Source organism: Aulostomus chinensis, chromosome 10 (assembly GCF_037954235.1).
Source record: "Aulostomus chinensis isolate RoL2024-O1b breed Wild chromosome 10, RoL_Achi_v1.0, whole genome shotgun sequence".
In the NCBI taxonomy this organism is placed as follows: domain Eukaryota; kingdom Metazoa; phylum Chordata; class Actinopteri; order Syngnathiformes; family Aulostomidae; genus Aulostomus; species Aulostomus chinensis.
Window position 1 is genome coordinate 27,565,824 of NC_141329.1, and position 24,983 is coordinate 27,590,806.

A 24,983-nucleotide genomic window follows, 5' to 3' on the forward strand; every position below is an offset into this window, starting at 1 on the left:
TCCACTAGTTTATTACAAAGGCGCCATGACACAAAAACACCTTGGGGCTTTGCAAAGTGAGGCCTGGACCTTTTGAGTCCATCCCGAACCATGTTGATCAAGTGTGGTAGGCATCACGGATGAGTATCGGACACCGTACTGAATCAGGTTTTCTTAATCTGATGAGAACTAATCTGAGAGGAAAGGATGAATTTGTCAGAATGTCATAAAAAGCCTTGAGAAATCTCACGTGCTCCTCTAGTTCAGACGCCTGAATGACTTTTCCCCCCCTAGCTGACTCAAATTTAACATGAAATAAAAAAATAAAGAAATGTATTTCCATCTCCATTAAACATTAAAATTCCAGCTTCATTTGTGCCAGGAGCGAGTGTTCAGTTATAGCAGCTAACCCCTACTGAGATTTGTGCTCCTGCTCCACTTACAGAGAAGCTCTCTGTTCTGGCTTTGAAAGCAACACTCAAATCTTTACTGTATTTATGTCAACAAGCAGAAAAAGCCCAGGTATGGATGAAAAACAACCTTCAACAGGATCACATCTGAAGAACACCGGCCCGTGAGACTCTGACAGAGGGAGAAAACACCGGAACGGCCCTTCCCTGCTCTCATAGGAACAAACGTGGAACAGACATTTCCATTCCCTCTGGCGTCTCCAGGAGCCTGGGCAATGAAGCAGGGATAGAGGTGACTTCAGGGTCAACCTGGAGTTCTCTGTGCTCTTAGGGGGGTCAACAAAAGTCAGCCAGCAAATAGGTCTTGATATAAATGTCTCGACTTTGCCTTTAATTCCAGCGCTTGACGACGTCAGCGTCATCGGTCAAAGCTGCTCGTGCCTTATTAGTGCATGACCTCAAATATCACGCCAGGAAAGCTTTTCACAGCCGACATCGGCTCCGTGGCGCGTGAACACAAGCGACTCCAGGGCAACGGTTCAAGGGCATCTTTCTCTGGAAGCAGAGTTTCGACCGAGCTTCATGAGAGCAGCATTCAGTTGTCAAACCTCCTCAGTCTCCTCCGCCGGGTCTCCTCGGCTCTCGCTGCCTCCTCAGAAAGATGGAAACCATAGGGAGGGGGCGCATCTCCCTGGCTGTTTTGTCCTATAAAGAAACTTTTTATTAGAAACAGTTTTTTTCACACATTCATTAGCGGATTCAGCATTTAAAATCAGCGTTACTCCGCCCACACGTCGCTTCTGGCTGTCTGCCTTACCTCTGTCATTCAGACTGTTTCTGATGGCTGCCTCTAACTGCTCCTCCTCCGTCAGTCCACCTGTATAAGACCCTGTAGGATCTGGGTTGTCTGCTGAAAACTGACTGTATCCTGAGTAGCCTCCACCAGCTCCACCGTAGCCTCCATCGGCTCCACCGTAGCCTCCGCCGTAGCCTCCATCGGCTCCACCGTAGCCTCCACTAGCACCACCGTAGCCTCCGCCGGCTCCACCGTAGCCTCCGCCAGCTCCACCGTAGCCTCCGCCGGCTTCTCCGTAGCCTCCACCGGCTTCTCCGTAGCCTCCACCGGCTCCACCGTAGCCTCCACCAGCTCCACCGTAGCCTCCACTAGTCCCACTGTAGCCTGTGCACACCAGGGTACAAGTACAGGTCTGTGTTTGCACTGGTTTGATATATTTTGACATTTTTCTCTAGGGAATAAAACATCAGCAAATACAGCACTGAAGGATTTCAAAACTATTGAAGAAATGGCGGTTGACTACAAGTGGCAGTTCAAGGCTAAAAAGCGTGAAACCAGAAGCATCAAGTTGAAGTCATGCACTCTTTTAGTTTTGTCTGAACTATATTTCAGAACAAGTACTACTCTGAAGGCGTTCTAATGCTCCGTGAAGAGCGCGGTACCTGAGGATCTGTAGTAGGCACTGTGTCCGGTGGGAGAGCCGTTCAGGGACACCAACCCTGGTGGGAACACAGACAGACAGGCGTCGTCTCACAGGAATTCTTCATCCAGTCATTAGAGTTTTTTAACCACAATACGAGCTCCAGTGCCACAGAGAGACACCTTTGAACACGCTTGACATAAGCAACACACACATGAACTCAGACCTGCACACGTCTTCATGATGGTCTTCAGTGGCCCAAAGGTGTAGAGCAGACCCACCAGGATCCCTGCCAGGTGACCAATGAAAGACGTCCTGAGGAGCACCGCACAGACTTTTAACAACCGACTAATGTGACACTGCCATCTGGTGGACATTTTAATTAGAGGCAGCCTTTCAAGAAAGGCGGGGGGGGGGGGGGGGGCAAGGACTGAAGTTGGCTTGCATCAAGAATTATGTAACTTCATTATGTTCACTTTCATCATGGAGGACAACTTAAACAAGGCCAGTCATGGCAGATTTGGGGTAAAACCAACGGGCATAATCCCCTGATTAGATTACATACTTAGCATAAATACACACTTTATTTATTCATCAGAAAGCTGTATGTTCTTTCAGCAACACGGAGAGCTCACGTCAACCCTCATAACCTCAGGAAGTAACTGTGAAGCGGCGGTTCCGGGTGATAGAGCACGCCCATCAGAGACTTCCACCGACTGAACTGGCTACTTCTGGTTAGCTCTCAGCTAACAAACGTACATGAATAATTTAATCGAGGACCCTTCAGACTTTGCCACTGTTGTCTGACCAAATGGATCCCATCATGGCGGAGAAACCAGTCGTTCTGTGGGAGTTGCGTGATGCTCAAAACAAAGAGTTGAAGCTTAAATTACAGATTTGGGTTGTTAAGAGTGTGACTCACCCAGGTGCTGTTAAATGGATCAGCACAAGCTCCACCCAGCTGGCATAGCGATTGGACACGGGGACACCCATCACATGGGTCACGCCCCCCGGGTGGTAATGGTTGTTGAGCACCTTCAGAGCAAACAGGACCCCTGGAAAGGCCGTCAGTCACACAGATGACGTGAGGTGACGTGTGAATCTTTGAAGATGCTACAGATGTGCATAATAATAATATGTAATATTATTCTGCCACACCATTAACGGTACGTGAGAGAGCGAGAATGACACAGGTACGTCAGGTATGACGCCTGTCTCAACAGCCAATCAGCTACAAAAAAGTCAGAAATAGCAGGGCATAGAAACGAGTCTCAACATCTGGATATAAGTTAGCATTTTGAACGCCCGTGCTGGCCCGTCTACAACAGTCTGTGGGATTTTGGTTAAAAATGTTGGCTTTGTACTTGTAAGATTTGCATTTATGCTTTAAAAAAAATCATCAAAGTGCTGTTCATTGTTGGATGATAATGCTAAACTAAGAGCCTTCAAAACCAAGTAACAATCCCACTGTTTTTTGGTGGAGGGAACCAATGGTGATGCTTACTGCCACACTAGCTGACAGAATTATGTCAACTCTGATACACTAAGACCAGAAGTGCAGAGAGTTGTTGCCATGGAAACAGTATGCTGTCTCATCTTGTCTAGGTGTGACTGCCTGGTTCAATCTGGCCCTAGAAATCCAACCTCCTGTACAAACGCAACTTAACATCATCTTGTAGCAGCACCACCATACCTGAGAAGCCAACAGCACAGGTCATGCTGTGGCCCTGGTCCTGGGTCAGCTCCGTCAGCACAGCCTCCAATACCAGATAGACCAACCCGGTGACCACAGAGAAGACAGAGAGCAGGTAGATGAACCATGCCCCGCCCAGTCGCCGCTCCAGCTTGATACCTTTCATGACGAAGGACACCATGTTGAAGTAAAGGTGCCAATCATCCACATGGTGCACCGGCGACAGCAGAAGGCGACGCCAGTCTTTGAACCAGTACGCCTGCTGGACGCTCACACAGGCCTGCGGATTGAACAGATGAATCAGAATTCTCAGCTGCTCAGGTCAAAGGCTGGCCTGGGTCTCAGTCGCCTCTCACTTATGACCTTTTATACATTTAATATCATCGGCGAGATAAACGGGTGTCTGTCAGACGTAGTGCTCGTGCATTACTTTCATCAGTGGAGCTGCAGGGAAGAGGTAAAGGTACACGTTGAGTCCCAGGACGGCCAGAGTGACGGGGGGGATGTTGTCAAAGCCCAGCTGAAAGAGCTGGGAGGCCAGGAGCAGCAAGCCCAGGTGGGAGCCCCTCTGTCGCCTCTGCATGCTGAATGAAATCTGCAGAGAAAACTGCAAGGTCATTTTTCTCACCTTTCATCTGTAAAGGTCACGAGACAGAGGAAACCTGCATATCACATATCTACTGCGTTCCAGGAGAGATGTGAACGGAACTGCTCACGGCTGAAAGACTCAGCAAGGAGCAACATCTGCTAACAGCCCACATGTTGATGTCCTACCTGACTCACACACCCCCATAGCAGCTCACCTTTGAGTGACAGCTGAACCTACACACACACTTTACTCAAACAATTTTTATCACACACATATTTTCAAGTTCCATCTCACTGACACGCCCTTCTTTCTGTGCACCCTCCATTATCCTTGCTTGCCCTTACTATCGGTGTGCCAACTTTTCCTTTTCAGTATTTGTTGTCGAGTCTCCATCTTTAGTTTTAACTGTGGCTGCTGACTTTGGGATCGTGGGTCTACGAGGGAGTGAATCATTATGGCTGGTGGTCTCAGAGATCTGCACCATTCTCTAAATACAGCAACGCTCGATGTGAACGAAGAAAATGTACATTTGTTTCAAAGCAACTAGTCCTGTAATATAAAGTAAAAACTGAGCTACTGACGCGGTAAATTGACCAGTGGTATCCATCATGTCAGAATACTTTGTCCACCACTGCCAATCATACATATATCTGTGTATAACTACTGCAAAAACTACTACCTAAAGACTGAGTGAAGCAAAATTTACTGATACCATTGCTATTTTTATTTTTTGTGCTTTACATGAAAATAAAATGCGGCCAAACAAACGGAGATAATCTATCCCGGACGGTGAGACGAGCTGAGCAAAGCCTCAAAAGTAACAAGTAACCTGAAAAGTTTATGTTAAGACTTTTTCGTTGTTGTCAATAAAAACATTCAGACCGAAATAAATTTCCACCCCAAACACACAAAGTAACCCTTAAAATGTACGTACAGGTCAGCTCCGTTCAGCCAGCAGTTCAGGGTGAGAGGTCTTCCGCCTTCCGTGGTTCTGGGGCTAATGCTAACGCTAATGCTAATGAGTTTACGCCCACTTCCACCGGATGAAGTCGAATGTAAGAAGCCAGGCGATCGCAGGCTAAATGTCAGCGGACTGGACACGTTAAAGCTGCATCTTAGTGACACGTCAGCCTACATTGTTACTGTTTTTATTGTTGTTATTGCATCATTAGTACAAGTTGACAGGACGTAGCAACACTTCGTCAGCTACCGCGTGACAATAACAAACTGACGAAACATGCGCATGCGCAGTGGGGTTGTGTGTTTATTTTAGTTTCTCAACCTAAAAGTGAAACTCCCCTCAATTTGTAATTATTAATAATAATGCTAGTAATAATCGAATCAGCCGAACATAGCATTTTCTCTCCTCGTTCACTTCAAAACGTGTTAAAAAAAACAACAACTTTATAGTGGAAGTGGAATTGTTTGCCCAGGTTTTCGTTTTATAAGCTGTTGAACATCAACCAAAACGGGATTCGCCAGTGTTTGGGACGCTTTTATGTTTATTTGCTTGTTTCGCAGTGTCCTCATACATGTTTACGATTTTCATGTTGTAATTAGCCTGCCAGTTTACCTGTTAATAAGCCAATTTGAGATTATAAAATGCTCTGGCATCATCTCCCATCCGACCCTCTTACAGAGTGAGCGCTGAGTGTCTGCACCGTCATGAACCGACCGAGTCTATCTGAACACTCGGATCCATAGAAAAACTACCGTCTGCTGCCCTCCAGTGGTCCCAAAGGGGAACTGCAACTCAACTTGTCAAGGCGGCTGCTGTTGATGAAATAAGGTTAACTTTATTAATGTCACGGGTATACGGTATAAAACACGCTCAGCTTGCAAAAAACAATAAGGAAAATCTGCATGGATACAGCCTACGTCATAATTATGAAACTATAATCCAATTTGAGACAAGTTAGTGTCGTATGAAGCCTTTAATTAGCCACGCAGTTTAATTAGCAGCAGGGGAAGGGGATGAACCCTCTCGCCTTACCTACGTAGACTTCGGCATCAGTTACGAGCAGGTGCGTCAGGTGTTTCTCACCTTTTCTTCATAAATTATTCACTGACTCGTTTTCAACTCCTCCAGAAAATTCAGCGGCGCCAACAGCAGCTGGCTCGGTTTAATTCAGGTGAAGTCTGTAGAATAAAATTTCATCAGCGAGCGGGAGCCGAGGGAGAACTGTTGCCATAGTAACAGCAGTACGCAAGGCAGATGGGGGGGATGACGAATCAAGTTTAAGGGAAGCAAGTAGATTATCACCGGGAGCGCAGTGTTCTCTCTACAAATAAGAGCACACGATTGTTCTTGAATCATTAAAAAAAACAACAACCAAAAGACAATAACTTTAAAACGTTTGCTGCCTTGAAGTGGCGCCTTGTTGGCCTAACGTTTGCTGAAATATCCGCGATCACGAGTCATTTACGTGACTTCCGATGTCGTAAACACAGGCTCAACTGCATTTGACGGCAATGTTTGCTGGAGGATATGGCTAAATCATTATAAGAATCATTAGTGTCTGAGTAAACATATTACTTCTCCTCATAAAACGTTTTCCCCCACGCCATGAAACGGTGTGCCTTACTTAATTGGGTGATATTGTTGAAGTGCTTCGCCGATGTGAGTCTTACTTTGAAAGTTGAACCCGGAAGTGTCCTTAATGGCGGCGTTAGCTTGATGCTAGCGGCGAGGTCCGAAGCAAGAGAGCAGCTGGAGAGAGGAGGCAGGTGAGGGCGGTCACGTCGGTTTGTTCATGAATGCGAGGAAGACGAGAGGGACCGACGGCGTGAAGAAGAGACGGAGAGAGACGGGTGAAGGGAGGACAAAGGACCCGGGCGAGAGAGGGGAAAGCTGGACAGCGGGCAGGGGAAAGGGAGGACGGAAGGATGTCGGAGAGGATGGCTTCGTGTGGGAGCTTGTATGACAGCACCAACCTGCTGCTACAGTACTGCAACAACGGTGAGCTTCTATCTCCATTTCACATAAAAAAAATCACCCAAATCTTCTTTCCACTTTTTTTTTTAAAGTCTTTATTGTGGAGAAACCTGCTGAGAAAATTCACCGAAATGGACTGAAAATCTGCTGAGCAGGAAACATTGAAATAATTAGCCTGATTGATTTTTTTTTTGCATGAATATCTAAACATGATTTTATTTGTGCTTTTCTACTTAGGTTATATTTTTTGCAACGCTCACGATCTTTCCTCATTTTTCTGCCTTATGTTAATTTTTTTGTGTAAATTGTTTTTTTTTCCCTGTTATTTTTGTTGAGAGGCTATCTTCTCCTTTTTTTTTTCCTCGGTGCTGGCATTTTCTTCCTTCCTTTTTTTTTTAGAATTTTCTTTGTTTAAGGCTTTAGAACATCTCGGACATGTGTGTTACAAATGTTAAAGGTGGCTTCTCTGCAGCTCCTCCTGCATGCTTCAGCCCTGTGCTTCCATGTTGTGAGCCTCCTCAGGCTGTCTCATGGTCCAGCAGACTGAGTGGACATCAACAGACTGAGTGGACATCAACAGCCTGTCAATCACTCTCAATAACTGGGGAGGCACTGATTAAGAAACTGTTGGCTGACATTTATACCAACATTGGAAGATAATTTGACTGATAACTGATGTTTCTCCTGTTGTTGATCTTTACTTCCTCTGTTGTGGTGGTGGGGGGGGGGGGTGGCAAAAAAAAAAACTCCTTAAAATAACAGTTTGAAAGTGTCACACCTTCATGAATCAGCACAAATTCACATTCCTCCTCGTGACCTTTCACACCGACAGGTCAACGCCGGTGTCCGTCATCTCGCCCTTTTTCGCTGACGGCTAATATTTGTCAGCAGCGTGAATGTTGGCTGATGCCGATGAATGAAGGATGAAGGAGTCTAGAAAACACAAGGCAGAATATTGAGCTCCTTATCGCGATACACATGGCGTCTTCTGGGTGTGTGTGTGTGTGGATGGGTCACTTCCTGCTGCACCATCACAGGGCAGATACTCCGTCTAATCCAATCTGTGAATGATTATTGAAATGGATCTTTGTCTGCTGGGAAAGTAGAACAAGAGTTGCTCCAGCAGGGGGAGGGCTGATGCGTCCCTGCTGTTCCAGTCGGGGTCCATCCGTCCACGCATTTCACCAGATTAGGTTTGTCTAGCAAACCTCTATCATGGAACATCCAGAGCTCCTCAACGACGGGGGATGCTGGGCCGTCCCTGCCGTCGTCTGAACATCCCAGACGGACATATTGAGCAGCAGGTGGAGAGGCAGTGAGGGGTCACGGGAGTCTGACTGGACGGCCGTCAAGTGCCAGGAAACGAGCTCGGCGTGGTTCCTGTAGAACTGCTAGAACCGGTCACTCGTCTCAGTGCGAATATTTGAGCTTCACTGAGTTCATATAAAATAAACGACCTGTGTGCAGGTCACAGGTCACACCAGCTGACTGACAGCCGGTCCTGCCGGGACGCACCAGCGCGCGCGCGTGTGTGTGTGTGTGTGTGTGTGGGGGGGGGGGGGGGTGTTATCAAGATTTCTCCCTCTCCCGGATCTGGAATATTGAGAGAAGCAGGAGTCTTGTCTGCTTCCTTCTGTGGGGAAGAGTTTCCACCAATAAAACAAACGCTAAGAGCACAAAGAAAACAAATCACCAGGCCTGAAAACGCACATGTATTTATGGTCCAGCCGGTAGATGCGACCACCGCAGTACGTCTGTCCAGCCACGTACGACACTGATATTTCATCTTTGAATTGAACTCAGATTACGGTTTATTCCAGATTAGAGACTGGTGATCGATAATCTCCTACTCGGACACTCGTGGGACATGCAGAGAGATGAATTCACAGCCACAAATTATCTCAGAGAAAGATTAACTTTTTTTTATGAAGATCCAGGATGTGTGTGTGTGTGTGTGGGGGGGGGGGTGGTTACAATAGGTCAAAGACTACCTTTTGACATTAATGTGTCTCGCAAGTGTAGAAAAGAAGGCTTGCATGTGCTGCTGGCACATCCTGATATTGTTTTAACCCCCAAAGGAAGAAAAGTGGCCTCCTCCATTCAGAGGTCAGAGGTCAGACTTCGGGAGCGGCTTTCCTTTCTGAACCCCCCCCCCCCCTTCTAAACCCGTAAGCATCTGATTTCATTTTTCAATCAGACTTCAGTGAGCTAGTTTACTGTAGTAATGTGAAGAAATTAAATAGAAACATTCCAAATCTAAAAGAGCTTCAGGAATAGATGCTGTGTGTGTGTGTGTGTGTGTGTGTGTGTGTGTGTGTGTGTGTGTGTGTGTGTGAGAGAGAGAGAGAGAGTGAGAGTGAGAGAATCAAACCTGAGAACACTGCAGAGATGATAAGAGGCAGGTAGAAACGAGGAAGTACTCAGAGCTCCAACCTCCGCCTCAGTTCAGTGGAAACCACTGTGGTTCGTTGGAGCTCTGCTGTACGAGCGGATGGATGTTGTGGCTTGTGGCGCTCACATGGTAGCAGGCTGGCGGCCCACTTCAAGCTATGTGATGGACCTGGTGGTGCTGTACTGTCCTGGGTTCCCCCTTGGCTCGTTCCCCAGCCCTCCACCACGTTTGGTGAAAATCAGCCTCATAGTTTTGCAGAATTCTGCTGAGAGATAAATGGAGGCCAGTTACGTTCTTGGAGGTAGAAGATAATCAGATCGGGTCGAGCAGGTGTGTGTGTGTGTGTGTGTGTGTGTGTGTCTGGATGTCTCTCCGCTAACGTGAGCAGCGTCTGCCAGCTGAACTTTACTCTTTCTCTTGTTTTATCCGTCAGCGTTATCTCTCTCTTTACCTTCCCGTCTCCTCCACCATCTGCCCTCTCACAGTAACCAGAGAGCCTCATCAGAGCTGCTCTCCTCCCTCAACCACCTGCTCACGCTTGGAGCCAAATACTGGCCGGAGCCACATGGCCCCTTTTTATTGTTTTATATTGTTTTATGGAGTCAGATGCAGGTGGGAGGTTTGTGTCCCGTAGTGAGTCACATTTCCAGCAAGGGAAACTATCAGGGCTTTTTTTTTTCCTCTGAATGATCCCTCCGAGGTCAGCGGCATGCGTCTGGGACTCTCTTCTCACTCTGGTTACATCAGCACCGAACCATGAGTTATATCCCTTCAGTTATTAGAGTTATGACTGGCATGTGCAGGGACACACCAGGTGCCCCCGCGTGGCAGCGAGGAGCAACTGCAGGGCTGCAGGAGCTTCAGCTGCACACCAGCTTTCTTCAGTTTTGCGTCTCAACAGATCGGATTTAGCCGCTCCTGGGGAATGTTTCTCAGTGCTCCTGAGCAGAATATCCATAAATGAATAAATGTGGTTTGATGAGCCACTTGTCTTTTAGAGCTCTTGATTTTAAATATTTTATGACAGTCACATTGCACACTTTCACATGCAAATGTATACGGTGGAAAAATGTCATGTTGGTGTCACGTGCTGCATCGTGTGTGTGTGCACCTGCACTAATTTCAGTGTTAAGCCGTTGAGGAAACTCCGTTAACACAAACTGATAAACATAATTAGCATTTCCTTGAATTTCTTTGCACATTTAATAAAACAAGAGAAGTAAAGTCAGACAGGAAGAACAGAGGTAGAAATAAATCACCTGGAGCGCAGGGTTATCTCAGTACCTCCACCTAAACGATGGGAAAACAGGATGTGCATGTCAGCAAATAACAACACACAGTAAAAAAGCAATTCATGCAATTATTATTTTACTTCGTCATAATTATGTGTTGTTGGTCAGAGAAAAATAAAGCAACTGACATCTCTGAGTCTCATTTTGGGTTTGGAGGAAGACGGATCGTTCAGAAGCCAAAAGAGCTCCTGTCGCGTAAACCAGTGCGGCTCTGTGACGTCTGTCCCTCCTGCCCCACTGCTAGCATTTAGCTAGCATTCATTGGAGCTAAGCTAACGTGCAGTCAGCCATCTGGTGGAGGTCTGAAGCTCTGTAATGCACCGGGGGGGGGGGGGGGGGTCTCTGTCTGCATGTCTGGCTCTAAAAAACCATGGGCATTAACATCTTTCCCAGAAAGTGTGCATGCTCATGCAATGATTTACTGAATTCCACTGATGCACGAGTTTGCCTCTCACTTCACTTTAAAATGATCCATCCTAGAAATTGATTGGACGCATGCTAAATGTGCTAGCATTGCAGAGCCGGCAGGAGAGATTGTTTCAGCAGGGCTGTTACTTTACAGGTCAGTAGAGACCAACAATTAATGGAAAGATTGTTGGAAACGGCAGCGGTGGCGATGGGAGGCGGCGTTATCTCAGAATCTCAATGAATGTCCTCGCAAAGATGGAGGTACAGATGAGGGTGTGTGTCATTTATCCTGGAGTCCAGCTCTGCAGCATCTCGTCCCGGTCGTGCCTGGCTGTACGAACACTGCTGCAGTGTGTGTGTGTGTGTGTGTGTGTGTGTGTGTGTGTGTGTGTGGCCCTGAGCCAGGCTCCACCCATCAGGCTCCACCCCTCTCGCCTCTCTTGTCTTTGTATTTTGTTAACAAGAGCAGCAGCAGGAGGATGAGGAGGATGAAAAGTGAAGGAGGAAAATGAGGAGATGGGAGTGGTCCAGGAAGCCTGGGAGAGATGACCAGGAGGAGGAGGAGGCGGTCTGGGGGCGGGGTTCCACAGGAGAGGATGGGCTCTGAAGGAGAGAGAGTGGTGGAGCGCTGGCGGGGAGGGGAGGGGGTCCAGGAAGTCGACAAGTGAACAACCTGACTGACTTACTGACTCGGTGGACTGACAGACTGCCTGATTGACAGGAGGGGTGATTTGACAGCCAGCGTGGCACGATGGCAGGTAGGCGAGGCGCGAGCTCCACCTTCACCACTTCACTGCACCATGAATATTTCATCAGTCTGACTGTTCTTTCTGCCCCAGCCGACCTCCCTATTGTCCATCTCTAACTCAGCATCACACTCTCCCTCTCCCGCTCCTCTATCATCATCATCCGTATCCCTCCATCTTTTCCTCCTGCCTTCCCTCAGTCCACCCCTGCACCGTCCCCTGTCTCTGTGTGGTCAGTTTACTGATGGCGCCCATGTGTCCGTGTCAACACTCGACAGTCATGACTCTTAGTGCTTTGACGCAGAGGGAAGCTAGCTGGTGATACCGTGTGTGTGTGTGTGTGTGTGTGTGTGTGTGTGTGTGTGTGTGTGTGTGTGTGTGAGAGATTCAAGGGCAAACTGAAGAGTCGCCAGCTCATCTGTGTTTTGTTAACAGGTGGAGAGGATGCTCTCGTCTGTCCTCTACGCCGTCTCAAATGGAGCTAAATTTGAAGAAGGTTACCCTGTCATGAAAAACGTTAGCGTCACAGCTCAGAGTAAACATGCACAATGGAAGTTTGTAGATCTTTATCTTATGGGTTATCAGCAATGTTTGCTAATTTGTAATGTTCAGGATTACTACTTTAATGATATTCTATAATAATAACAATAATAATAATAGTAATGATACTTTATACACGCGTGTCCATTCCTTCCATGCAGACATCTGCTAGCCTGATATATTGCAACTTGTTTTTTATATCACCAAACTGATACATACACTTTTTGCCCCATTTAACTGCAAAGACAGTCAAGTGTCTTGTAGAAAATTGAATTATCTTCTTATTGCATTTACTATTATTATTATTGTTGTTATTATTAAAGCTGATGGACCCACTCGACTCTGACTGGGACCAGTGACGTGAGGCTACACGCCTCATTTTCCCACGAGTCAGTAAACACACACTCAGCGCCTGTGGAGCCCTCAGTGGTTTTTGTTGTCTTGCAGAAACGTGCTAGACGGCTACAAGTGAGCTAGCAGGCTATGAGTTGAAGCCACAGGCTGTAAACGCGTTTGTGTGTCTGTTTTAAGTATTTATTTATCGTCTGTTTGTCCTGAGGAGAAAATGAATTCCCCCGACGGACAACGAAGGGTATCTCGTCTGCTCGTACAAGAGGACGCCTCCTCTGTCTTCAAAGGTGGCTGCAACAGGCAGGGATGGAACAGGCTCTTGAGGCCTGAAAAGATGTGCTTGATTTAGCTTTTTTGGGGGAACAAACCCAACAAACATCTCAAGCGTGCAGCGCCATGGTGAGGCTTGTCCTGTGTCGGGGAGGGAGGAGTTATGACGATAAACTACGGGAGCCCACTCAGCCCAGAATTAGTGGCAGTTCCTCTTCCTGATTTGATTTAATAATCTTTTCATGTGTCAAACCACACCACCAGTCAGTGATTTTAGTGACTGCAGGTCATTTTCCTGTGTAGACAAACGTAGAAATTACATATTTGCTTCTGTGTCTACCACAGTCAGAAAAGTAAATATGGGAACAGCTTTAGACGAAGTAGGAAGGCGGCTGTGTCTGCGTCGTCGCAGCAGCTCAGAGGAACAGAATGACTGCCCTCTTCTGTGAGAATGAATCGTCCTCGTTCATTTCTCCGTCTCCTCCCTCCTCCAGTCTGTCCTCCCATTTCTGGTTCTCATTCTCCAGTCTGTGCATGAATCAACCCCACCTAATTTCTCACCTGCCTTCTTTCACTTCACCTTTTATAAGATTTACATAAAAGACATTTCGTCTACAAATTGTAGAAAACAGGATTGGAAGGCTGCTGGGTTCCTACACCCAACTGTGATAGTTTCTCTGAATAATCTGGAGATGAGAAAGATGTGACGGTGACAAGAGACTCTCAGGGAGTTTCTCACCCCGGCAGAAGGTGAGACATCACTCTTGGTGAGGGCAGTTTTCAAATGGGGTCCTGAGCGCCAGGACTGCAAAACGACATTAAGAAGCTCACGACCACAATAGGAACGCTTGTAGTCGAGGCTCACTGCCTTTCAAATAACAGTAGTGATGATAATAATAATAATAATAATGATAATAAAAGCATTTCCATAACTGTTTAAACTGCAGGTTGGGTTTGTGAGATACACAATCAGGTTGGCCCAGCCACAGAAGTTTTATAGAATGAGAAATATGAAGTTATTAAAGAATGAATGAAGGCCCGAGGCCCAAGCTGACATGATGGTCGTGGTTCATCATGCAAATCTCCCCTGAGCCTGATTTCTGGATGTAAATCTGCAGCTTGATTTCCCTGCGGCTCTTCCTGTCTCATTTGACTGTGAGATGTGATACGCTAACAGTAACAGGACTCCATGTGTTTCTCATCTCGGCTGACCTGATGCATCCTGGCAGCCTCCAGCTGAAGCGGTGTCACCTATTAAAAAAACAAACAAAAAGACACACACAGAGAGGTCTTTTGAAGATTTGGCGCTCATTTCAATCGATACCTCACGTAAAAATTGTACTTTGTCTTTCAAGTACTCACAAATCTGTGAATGCAGGAAGGGTTTATTCAGATTGAAGCTCATCACTTCAGTGTCTTGGCAGCTGATTGAATATATTTGGAACAAATGTGTCAAGAAATTTTGTTTGTTTTTGGATGAGAAGGTTATTGAATTTAGATATTAAAAAATGTTTGGTCACATGATATTTTTTGGATCGAGTTGAGATGGTGAAATTTGGTAAACCGGCCTGCTGTTGGGTTTGATGTCAATCAGCCTCGGACACGTTTACGGTCAGCTGTCCCGTGTAAAACACCCTCGTGTCCCATCAGAACCCACGCGATAAAACATAAGAACTCTAAACTGAGCATTTGGGAGTTTTTCTTTTCTTGTTTTTAAGTTTGCAACCTCGTCTGCAGTAGGTTCCCTGATCTGAAACATTTTGGAGCAGCGTCAGTTTCATCCATGTGTGAATCAGCCAGCAACAGCTAGCAGTCTTTCAGCCCTTTCCGTGTTTTTTGGCACGTCTCTACAGCGAACTTCTAATCGTCGTGAACAAAACGTTTCTTCTCCGGGTCGGTGTTGGTCAGAAGCTCCACAGGGTGTCGTTCAATAATTCACGAGGATGTAAGCGAGATAACGGGGCTTTGTTTCCGTCGGCAGCCTCATCCCTCTTTTCTTCTTCCCTCACATGCTGCGATGAAACCCACGGAACCTCGTATGCGTTGTTGTTGTTCTCCATCTGTGACTCGGACACAAAAATCTAAATAATTAAAAACGGCCAAGTTTCCAGTCTGCACTTCTGCCACTGGGAAGCCCAGAAGCAGCGGTGCAGGAAGCAGCAGCAGATATCTGTGACAGCATCTGTTTGTGGTTATGGCCAAATAAACAAACTCAAACACTCTCAGTTTGGATACATTTCCACAGGCTGGAAACATGATGGTGAGAGAAGAGCCTGTCTTTGCTGATGAATTCTTCTGGTCATGGGGAAGAGGATGTAAATTCATTTTAAAAGGAGGTTCATGAATGTTTCTGCTGCTCCTGAGTTTTCAACCCTCTTTTTCTTTTTTTTTTAACCGCTCCGTGAGCTCAACTCTCCTCTCCTGGCCGCTTCTCAGATGACACGGTGTCGGCCGGGAGTAACATGGATATGGAGGACCGGGTTTCTCACCTGGAGCAGAGGTTACAGCTGCAGGAGGATGAGATCCAGCTGCTGAAGTCGGCTCTGGCAGACGCGCTACGCCGGCTGGGTTACTGCGAGGAGCAGAGCCAGGGCACCCAATCGGTCCGCTCTTCTGGGAGGAGGTCTCTGGCCTCCGCGGCTCCTGCTCCGCCCACCAAAGGTGAGTAAGGCAATGGGCAGGTTTCAGCCACATTGAATAGTTTCTTCACATGCAATCTCTGGATGAAGTGCGCAGGTGTGTCGGTCAGTCGTACCCTTGGAGTCTGCTTGTCACCTTCAGATGAAGCTTCTGATGGTTTGTCTCATTTCAGTGCGTCAGCTCCTGCAGGCTCTTCCCTCCAGACCTCTGAGTAACGGCTACATTCAGCAGAAACGTCTCCTCTCCTCGCCGTCATCTCCGAAGAAAGAGACTCTGCAGTCCATTAAAAGGTACCCGGCGTGCAGAGCAGAGGACAACTTGAACACGCGTGCGCTCACTCGGGTCTCTGGACGATTCCTGTATTTGTCTGTTGGCTGTTGTAAGGTGTAAAATGGTGACGAGAGCCAGTCATTTTATTTTAACTGCCATTGTGACATAAATCAAGGTTCCACATGTTCACTGATGTAAAAATGTACCTGCCAGTGGAGTTTTATCAGAAAGGCTCTCATCCAAGCAAGTTGAGGCATGCATTTAGCTTTGAGGAGAAGATGTGGGGCGGCCCGGTGGAGCAGCGGTCCTCACTGTGGCCCCCCAGCAAGAAGGTTGTGGGTGGAGCCCCAGCAGGAGCACGGGGTCTTTCTGGGTGAGTCTCCATGTTCTCCCTGTTCCTGCTGGGTTCTCTCTGGTACTCCAGCTTCCTCCACAGTCCAAAGACATCAAGAGGGACCAGGTTAATCCAGACTCTAAATTGACCGTAGGCGTGGCTGGGAGAGCCAATGGTTGTCTGTCTCTATGTGTTGGCCCTGCCATGGACTGGTGACCTGTCCAGGGGGGAGGCTGCTGGGATAGGCTCCACCCCCACCACCCTCAACAGGAGAAGAGGGAGAACATGGATGAATGGAGTAAATGTGAAGTATTCAACAATATCGATGTCCTCTCTCGTCTTCTCATGTCGTCTCTGTCAGGAAAAGTATGTCCACCGAGCGTCTGACCATGGTGAGGAGGGAGATGGGAGAGAGTCGCAGTCGCACCACCTCGTCCAGCAGCTCGTCCGGAGGCAAAAGGTAGCAAACGTGTGCAGCCGCCTTTTAAAAACATGCTTTGCTTCTTTTTCAGAAAGATTCACTTTTCCTTTTTTGAGTGTTTTGGCCTGTAGTTGAAATTGTCTTCAGAGAGGTGGACGCCACACCTGACCTGGAGAAGGAGGTGGTCGTTAGCCTCCAATACACCAGCAGCCGTTCTCCTTCTAACGGGGGCTCTTGATGGTTCACCCTTGTTGTTTCTGTCAGATCCTCCTCGCTCGTCACCTGTCTGACTGAGTTGTGACATCGCCAAAACAAACTGTCATGTTGTGGATATTTTGACGTCGTTTTCGATGGCTTTAATGAGAAAAGAACACGCACACAAACACATTCTTGTTGGTTACATCTGTAGCAACCATGTTTCCCCACGAGGGGGCGGAGCTAGCGAGGAGCGCTGGGTGGATCTGACTGACAGCTGTAATAAGCCAAAGACTTCAACAGCACGGCTGTTGCGGCACACTGATCCAGTGTAATCAACTGATCCCCGTGCAGGGCAGCCGGTTAGGAGATCAGGCCGGAAAAACCTCGAGTAACGTGATGGTGGTTGGAGCAAACAGAGCCCTGATCGGTAGAAGATGATATGATGATGGCAGAAAATCTCCTCGGAAAACTCTTGAAAACACACCAGTTTGAGACAGCTGATGTAGCCGAAAAAAAAGTCCCCTCTGTCATGCGCACGTGTGTGTGTGTGTGTGTGGTGTATTTTACAGATGAGGCACAGACGGGTCACTGTGGTAGCCACGACGTCATGTGGTCAGCTTGAAGACCGGCTGGTATCATCTGATGAGTGGCTCTCCTGTGCGCTGCCGTCACCGTGAATTACGGTTCTGTGTTAAATGTGCTGCTGGTCTGCAGAGATGTGAAGCTGTGAGTGAGCTCGATGCACACTGAAGCGCTCGCACGTCCGGGGCAAGTGAACACAACACGTGCGCCTCGGCGCAAGCAACGCTGTGTTTTTGATCAGACAGACGTCTTCCCTGGTCCCCTACTTTCAACTCTTTCCTGGCTTTCCAGTCCTTTTATATCATTTCTTAGAATTTCGTCCTCTCAAATATTTTATTTATTCCGCGGAGGCTTCGTGCTTTTGGTGGCATTTCTGTCCGTCACCACACTCGGAGCAGGGGGGTGGTTCGGATCTGATAGGGGCGGGTGTGAGAAGAATCCGTTAAATTTGGGGGCAGATTAGTTATCTGGTGGCAACAGCATGTGAAGTGATTTTTAAAGTTTTGTTTGTTGTTGTTTTTTTCTTACACTTGGATGTCCTCCTCCTCACGCAGACCCGTCTCATTTGTAGTCAGAAACACCTTTAAAACTGGATCTGCATTTACGACACGCAAAATCCAAATCATGCCATGATTCTTTACCCTCACACTGGCACTCTGGGGGGGTGGAACCTCTCACCGCTGCCTGCAGATTTGGTTTAGACCTCAACACTCAAGAACCAGGGTCTGGATTTTCTTGGTAGTTTTTTTCTGTTTCTAATTCCTTAGTCTTTCCTCTTGAATAATCAAACAGATATCTTCTCCTTCCTATGTTTTCCTCTTTCCTTATCTTATCGTCTCTGTTCCTTCGCGTCTCTTCCTCTTTTCTCTTTCTCTGTCTTGCCTGAGTTTCTGCTGACGGCATCAGATTTCTACTCTGGTGAAAGGGGGTGTGGACAGAGGAGGCGGGGGCTACACAGTCAGGAAGTGCATTTTGATTGGATGAGGGCGGCTCCTCAGGCAGTGTTAGAAGTTTGCGGAGTGAAGGGGGAAGTCAGTGTGTTGCTGCAGCTATTGGAGAGGAACCGCCCAGACTGCTCACCCGAGTTACTGTAACGGAAACCCAGCAGCCATGAAGAGAGCTTCCAGGTAAATAAACACTAAACAAACAAGCCATGTCAGCCAGAGCAGGAGCAGAATGGAACTGTTGATGTTCTGTGTAGGAAGGTGGGAGGTTTTAGCACGTAGACGACCAGCTCTGAACTCTCGGAGCCTGGGAGAAGTACGTGTGTGTTATTTAAAGCTAGTAATCACTTCAGAAAGAAAAGAAAAAGTACTTTTTCAACCAGTGTCCAGGTGTTTGATTAGTCTCTTTAATTGGTGGGGTTTTTAATTGCTTTTGTCAGGTAAAGACTTTGGCTTGTTTTCAGTCTGAAGACGCCAGCCGTTAGCGTCTGGCTTCAGTGCAGCCTGAGGATGTCGGTCTGCTTTGTGCAACTGTTGTCACGCAAAGCGCTTGATGCGGAGCGTCTGGCTGTCCTGCAGCGGTGTGGGTGTGGCGGCAGCAGCATGGCAACATGAATGCAACAGAGGCAGGAGCCTGTCGGTGGGCAGTGAATCAAATGGCAGGAGGCAGGTTGGATGACAAAGAGGAGAAGGGAACATGGGAAACCTGTTAGTTTGAGACGGAGGATGCAGTTGCACTGTGAAACCTGCTGTTCATTAAGAGGCTCCCATGAAAAGCGTCTCATCTGCTCAGGAAACACGGAGACACACTTTGGAAACGTGTGGTTTCTCCCTGAAGGGGAAATTTAAGCCTCCGACAAGACGATTTACGCCATCCTAAGCTGAATGAGTTGATGAGCCTTTGAAGTTCCATCAATGGCTCGTTTGTCTTTGGCCTTTTAATTATGGTGGAGACAAACAAACGTGTCGCATTTCTATTCTTGTATAAAGCGCGCGCGCACACTCACACACACTCACACACACACACACACACACACACGCACACACACACACACGCACAGACGGGATGTGAAGTGACAGACAAGCGGCCCTGCTCTGCTCAGCGGTTCTGTCACTTAAGTGATTGTTCTGCTAAATGTGATTGGTTCTGGCAGCAGGCGACTGACAAACTTTGTCAGGCAAAGTTAACAGATAAAGAAATAACTTCTGTTGACGCTGGGGGGGCGGGGTAAAGTTTCATGTCAGCTACTTTGGTCGCACGATTTCTCCTCTGGTGCACGTTTGCTCTTGATTAACACCGGATTAATTAACCTGCAGAGCCGCTTGACAGTGAAGGAGGACAAACTGTTCCGTTGTAACAACTTACAGCCTGTGGGGGGGGCGGGGGGGGGGGGTTGTTGCTCTGTCTGCACAAACTCGGACAGTGACATTGATTGGACCTTCCTGCTGCATGCGCCACGCCTTTAGCAGCACTAAATCCAGGTTTTACATGGACCTGTCGGCCGTTTTATTCATGTCACAGAAGACGCAGTAAAACTGAGTGAGAGGAAGAAGCCTGCAGGTCTGATCCGGATGCAAATACTGGAGTAAAGAAAGGCGTTCGGTCACGTTTCACCCTGATTGATTTCAGATTCGACTCCTTAAGAGAAAAAATATTTGTACACAAAAATGTAACTTTTAATTTTGTTTTATAAAGAAAAAAAAGGGGGGGGGTTGAACTGCGGTGAAACGGCTGAAAAGAAGTGACAACATTTCAAGATGACCCCTTCCCTCCTTTTTTTTTTTAAAAAAGGGATTCAGTCAGAAAATCTGGGACGAGTGGTAGAAAATCTCCCTGCATTATGGATCCTGTATGTATAGGATTATGTAGCGTATCAGTAATGCTAGTAAACTGGTTAAAAATGAAAATAATAGGAGTAAAATAAAGAGTAATGATAAAGGAGAAAACTAAAAACAAACACCCCCCATATCTACACTTGTTCATATTTTATGACGCTTCTTACCGTTTATGGTTATGGTGTGTGATCCCATTAAAAAAAAAAAAAAAAATCAAGGTTAACATGCAGAGGAACTCATTTTCCCCGGTTACCAGATGCAAATACTGACGGAGGGAGAAGTCTCTTCCCAGTTCTCTTCTCTCCGGGGACTCTGCTCCTACGGTATACTCAGAGAGCGTCAGTCTAATGGAGCAAGTAACAGACTGCTGCAGTACTTCAGTCATAATGGACCGGGGAAATGGCCACACGCTTGATCCCCACCCCCTCCTACAGATCAGGGACCACCGCTCATCACTTAGACCACAATATCCATTAACTGTCTTCCCACCGGCCGTCAGACTCTGAGCTGGACTCTCTTCTCACTCAAGAAACAGGCAACAAATACACTGTCTGGGAGTGATGCGTGCCTGTCAGCTGAGGGACAAATGAAGTACAAATACACACTCTAGTCTTCAGTAATATTTGATTTGAACCAGGCGCTCATGAGGTGTGACGGGTAAACAGTACAGGTGCAGCATTCAGTTCCAGACCTGCTCTGTTTGAGAAGCTTCATGATTGAACGCTTTTTTTTTTTTGTTTGTTGTTGTTTTTTTGTGATTTGCTGCTTTTTTTTCCTTTTTTTTTTTACCAATCAAGAACTGGAAATGGCTCAGCATTCTTGTTCCTCAGATGTTTTAGTAGACACCTAAAAGGATGTGGGCGCTCCATCAGGTCTGACAAAGGGAAGCACGCGCACACTGGTGAAGGCAGAACAACACGTATGTTGCATCACGCTGAATAAAACTGGCTTCCATTGTAATCAAATGAATCTGCTTTGCTCCACATGACTCCACCGTCACAAATCTCTGTCGTGGCACAGCCGCTCTGTTCTTCGTTCCCCTCTCAGGGGGACAGATTTGTCCTCCAGGCTCATGGAAAGACAAAAACTGCTTGGAAATGTGTAACTAACAAGTAGAATGTGTTGAGGAATGATTGGAAGAGTCGCCTCTCTGTCCCGGGGCAACACAGGGCAGCACTGCCATGTTGGTTTGTCTACTATGCATCAAATCGGTGTTTACCCATGATCCTTCAGGTGAAGCAATCAATACAGCTACGGTGAAGCTGATGATGAAATCACGCTGCTGCTGCGGCAAACAGCAAAAGCCTGCTGCACTGGGGGGGGGGGGGGAGTTTAGCAGGTTTGATGCTGAGCTGAGCTGAGCTGGCACCTCCACCATCAGCGTGATTGCACCGACAGTAGCATGTGATTAGTCAGTGTCAGGCCAAGCGCTAACTGGTTTTTGAGAGCATCAGGAGTTGAGCTGTGTTGAGAAACTTGACGGAGCCGAGCAGCAGGTCATGGAACCCTTCCATGAACCTTGGCAGGTCCCTGCTGTTGCCTCTGGTTCTGGAACACAGTCGTCTTTTCCTTGTGTGGAGAGAAAATGCCAACAATACACAGTGCGCTTCATGCTAATGAGTGGCCTGTTTGAGCATTCCCTCACCCTGGAAACCTGCAGCCACATGGCCTTTAGATCCACAGTTATGTGCCCCCGCTGCCCTGCCCGGCTGCCAGTTACCCAGCATGCACCACACTAATTATTGGCTCAGAATCCCTCTTGTTCATTGGCTAGAAGCAGAACACTTCCTGGCAGACTACACTGGCACAAACAAAAACACACGGTCCCGGAGACAAACGGGTCTTTATGAGGTTCCTTCAAAGAGCCGCCGCTCTGCCTGGTCGCCTCCAGCGGCGCAGAAGCAGTCTGGTGTATTGTCAGTCCTCTTTAGATGTCACATGTTATTTTCAAACACACACACACACACACACACACACACTTTGCTTTTGCACGTCTGGCCTGCTGGTCTGTTTGTGACTCCACGGTGAGGAGATGTGCTCATGTGGCAGCGGCAGGTTCCAAAGACAAACTCTCGGATTAACTGGATAAAACAAGCCACCGCACCAAGTAAACTCAGATTGAATTCTGCAGAACTGATCTGAGGAAGCGCAGTTGACTCATGAGAGCAGTTCAGCAGACGCCGTTATTCCTGGTGGGAGCTTCACAAAACCAACAGACTTTGCAGCTAAAACGCAGTTACTACAGAATTAAACGCTGAATTACAGGACGAGCGTGTTAGGAAGCAACCGCAGTCACAGCACAGCGTCGCCTCTTCTGCTTGTGCTGCCGTCAAAACCCCTCAGGGGAGTCCAGCATCCTCCCAGACGCTCCCGGTTCTGACGAGGCGATCGGTTGACAGGTGGGGTCGCTTGGTCAGCAGCGAACTTGCTAACAGCTGATTCAGACTGACGAGGCAGCTGCAGGTTTTGATCGACAGGCGTAATTATGCTTTTTGACAAACTGGCTGACTGGATGGTTTTTAGTTTTAAAGTAACTTTCCTATTACTGCATACATGGCTGATATTTTAGCTGCTAATCAGTCTGAGCGCCCTCGTGTGGACACCTAGTAGGACTGTAGTAAACCACACTGCTCTTATTAGGAGAGCAAAGACATGCCAAGGCCTTTGATTTAATAATGGCTTCATGATGACTGTTGCTGTTTATTGTTTGAAACACATTTTCTCTTTGAGTCGTTTTCACTGATTGGTAGAAACGGATCCCGCGTCAGAGGAAAACCTTCATTCATCTTTCTTTTTTATATTTCAGCAGATCTAAAGAAAGCACGTTCAACGCTGGTAAGAGTTTTCATCCCACTGCTCCTCTGTTCTGTGAATGCATTTTCAAACCACACTGTAATCTACTACTAACCCCCCCCCCCCAGAGGACGGCTATGTGAGGATGTTCCTCCGAGGTCGTCCCATCACCATGCACATCCCTGACGCGCAGAGGGAGAGCTACAGCCTGGACCACAAGGTGGCGCTGCCTGACCGCAAGCTTAAGCTGCAGTGGGTGTATCCTTCAAATGGCTGCTGAGGAGAGAATGAAAGATGACATCTGTCCTCACCCATCTTGTTCCTTAACCTCGGCGCTGACCAGGTATGGCTACCGCGGCCGTGACTGTCGCTCCAACCTCTACCTGCTGCCCACCGGAGAGATCGTCTACTTCAACGCCTCGGTAGTTGTGCTGTACAACACTGAGGAGCAGCAGCAGAGACACTACCTGGGCCACAACGACGACGTCAAATGGTGAGAAGACGCCGTCGAGTCTTTGATTCACGGAGGGGAAGGAGAAACCTCCCCACTGATCACGTCATCGTCCTCATGATGCAGGATTTGCCATCAGGCTGTTGTCTGATTCTCAGATGTAGATGAGGTTGACAGTGCAACAGGAAAGTGGTAGTTTAAAGAGAAGACTGATGACGGCGGCGCACCGCTTCACTCTTCCTCCGTGTCTCATTGTCCTTGTTGTGTAGTGCGTCGTCTTCAGCTGTGTTTGTCCGTCATGTGTCCTCCTCCTCCTCCTACCACGGAGAGCCTCTCAGCTGCTGCTGTCCTCATGTTATTAGTTCATATTCCTGCTTCAACGCTTGTCTGATGTCAGTTGTTCATTGTAAACCCACAAAACATCTGCAATTCTGAGGAGGGCGGCCCGAGCCGGTGGGATTGGAGGCCCATCAAGACCTATTTAACCAGTCCGGATCTTGATCTATGTGAAGAATAACGTCCGTTTAGATGGCAGGCACATTTTTGTCCTCATGCAGAGCTGTTCAGTTGCCACACACAGACGTTGGATTGATTTAATAACTCCAATGTACTTGAAGTATTACAGGTTGGGACTTTATCTCTAAGTACTCAGCTAGACGAAATAAATGAGGGCAAAAAAGAGGCTCCTTCCTCCAACTGCTGTCCCCCTGTGGTGTTTGTTAGACGTTTCTACAAAACTTTCCAACCTTTTTGAAGCCGTTTGTTTTTCTGCGCAGGAACAATTAAAACGCACTAATTATTGATATTCCTTCCTTCCTCTTAGCCTGAGTGTACATCCTGACATGGTCACCATAGCAACGGGCCAAGTGGCGGGAAATTCCAAGGATGGAAAGGTACAATGAACTCACCACAAAACACTGACTATTGTAAGATCAAATGTGGCTGTTTTTTTAGTTTTTTTTATCTGTAAATATTTCAAAATCCTTTTTATTGAAACCTTTTTGTTTGTTTCGATGACACTATCGATTCACTGGTGTCGCCTCCCTCTGGTGGTAGACTCAGACGAGGGTGTAGCTGTGTCTGATGTGTGCCGGTCCTCTCTGTTCAGCTGCTGGCTCCTCACGTTCGGGTCTGGGACTCGGTCAGCCTCAACACCCTCCATGTGATCGGGATGGGAGTGTTTGACAGAGCCGTCACATGTGTTGCTTTCTCCAAGTCGGTGAGCTGCTTCACATTCACTATGGATGATGTCACGTCTAGGAAAAATCTCCCGGAAGATTTTGTGACTTTGAGTTGAAAAAAAAATGGAGGTGTAACTTCTTACCGTCTCTCCAGAACGGGGGAACCTTCCTCTGCGCTGTGGATGACGCCAACGACCACATCCTGTCGGTCTGGAACTGGCAGAAGGAGAAGCAACTGGCTGAGGTTAAGGTATTCTGACCTCTGACCTCCTTGATGCCACTGTCTCATTAG

General features: G+C 47.4%; 2 protein-coding genes across 7 annotated transcripts in view; one reads left to right on the top strand and one right to left on the bottom strand.

Moving 5' to 3' along the window:
• Window positions 1-6,470, bottom strand: rhbdd1 (rhomboid domain containing 1). 3 transcript variants are annotated; one of them, XM_086216799.1, is made up of 8 exons: window positions 6,101-6,470; window positions 3,949-4,113; window positions 3,519-3,798; window positions 2,748-2,880; window positions 2,052-2,140; window positions 1,848-1,904; window positions 1,207-1,569; window positions 1-1,094 (listed from the first exon to the last, which is right to left on the bottom strand). In XM_086216799.1, the coding sequence occupies exons 2-8, from the start codon at window positions 4,099-4,101 to the stop codon at window positions 985-987; spliced, it is 1,185 nt and encodes a 394-aa protein (XP_086072925.1). In that variant the 5' UTR covers window positions 4,102-4,113; window positions 6,101-6,470; the 3' UTR covers window positions 1-984. The 3 variants fall into 3 exon arrangements, with proteins under 3 accessions (XP_086072925.1, XP_086072924.1, XP_086072923.1); XM_086216798.1 differs by having other exon boundaries at window positions 6,152-6,468; XM_086216797.1 differs by lacking the exon at window positions 6,101-6,470 and adding an exon at window positions 5,042-5,963.
• The window catches only part of eml2 (EMAP like 2), a 24,713-nt gene continuing 6,197 nt past the window's right edge, over window positions 6,468-24,983 (top strand). Inside the window, exons 1-10 of one of the 4 annotated variants that reach the window (XM_086216794.1) lie at window positions 6,468-7,066; window positions 15,478-15,702; window positions 15,854-15,971; window positions 16,647-16,745; window positions 23,076-23,101; window positions 23,188-23,317; window positions 23,403-23,552; window positions 24,334-24,403; window positions 24,619-24,729; window positions 24,846-24,941. In XM_086216794.1, coding sequence (XP_086072920.1) covers window positions 6,994-7,066; window positions 15,478-15,702; window positions 15,854-15,971; window positions 16,647-16,745; window positions 23,076-23,101; window positions 23,188-23,317; window positions 23,403-23,552; window positions 24,334-24,403; window positions 24,619-24,729; window positions 24,846-24,941 — 1,098 coding nt within the window. In that variant the 5' untranslated portion in view covers window positions 6,468-6,993. Of the gene's footprint in view, window positions 7,067-11,853; window positions 11,893-15,477; window positions 15,703-15,853; window positions 15,972-16,646; window positions 16,746-22,189; window positions 22,291-23,072; window positions 23,102-23,187; window positions 23,318-23,402; window positions 23,553-24,333; window positions 24,404-24,618; window positions 24,730-24,845; window positions 24,942-24,983 lie in introns of those variants that run through there. The other 3 variants (XM_086216793.1, XM_086216795.1, XM_086216796.1) reach the window with 3 other exon arrangements.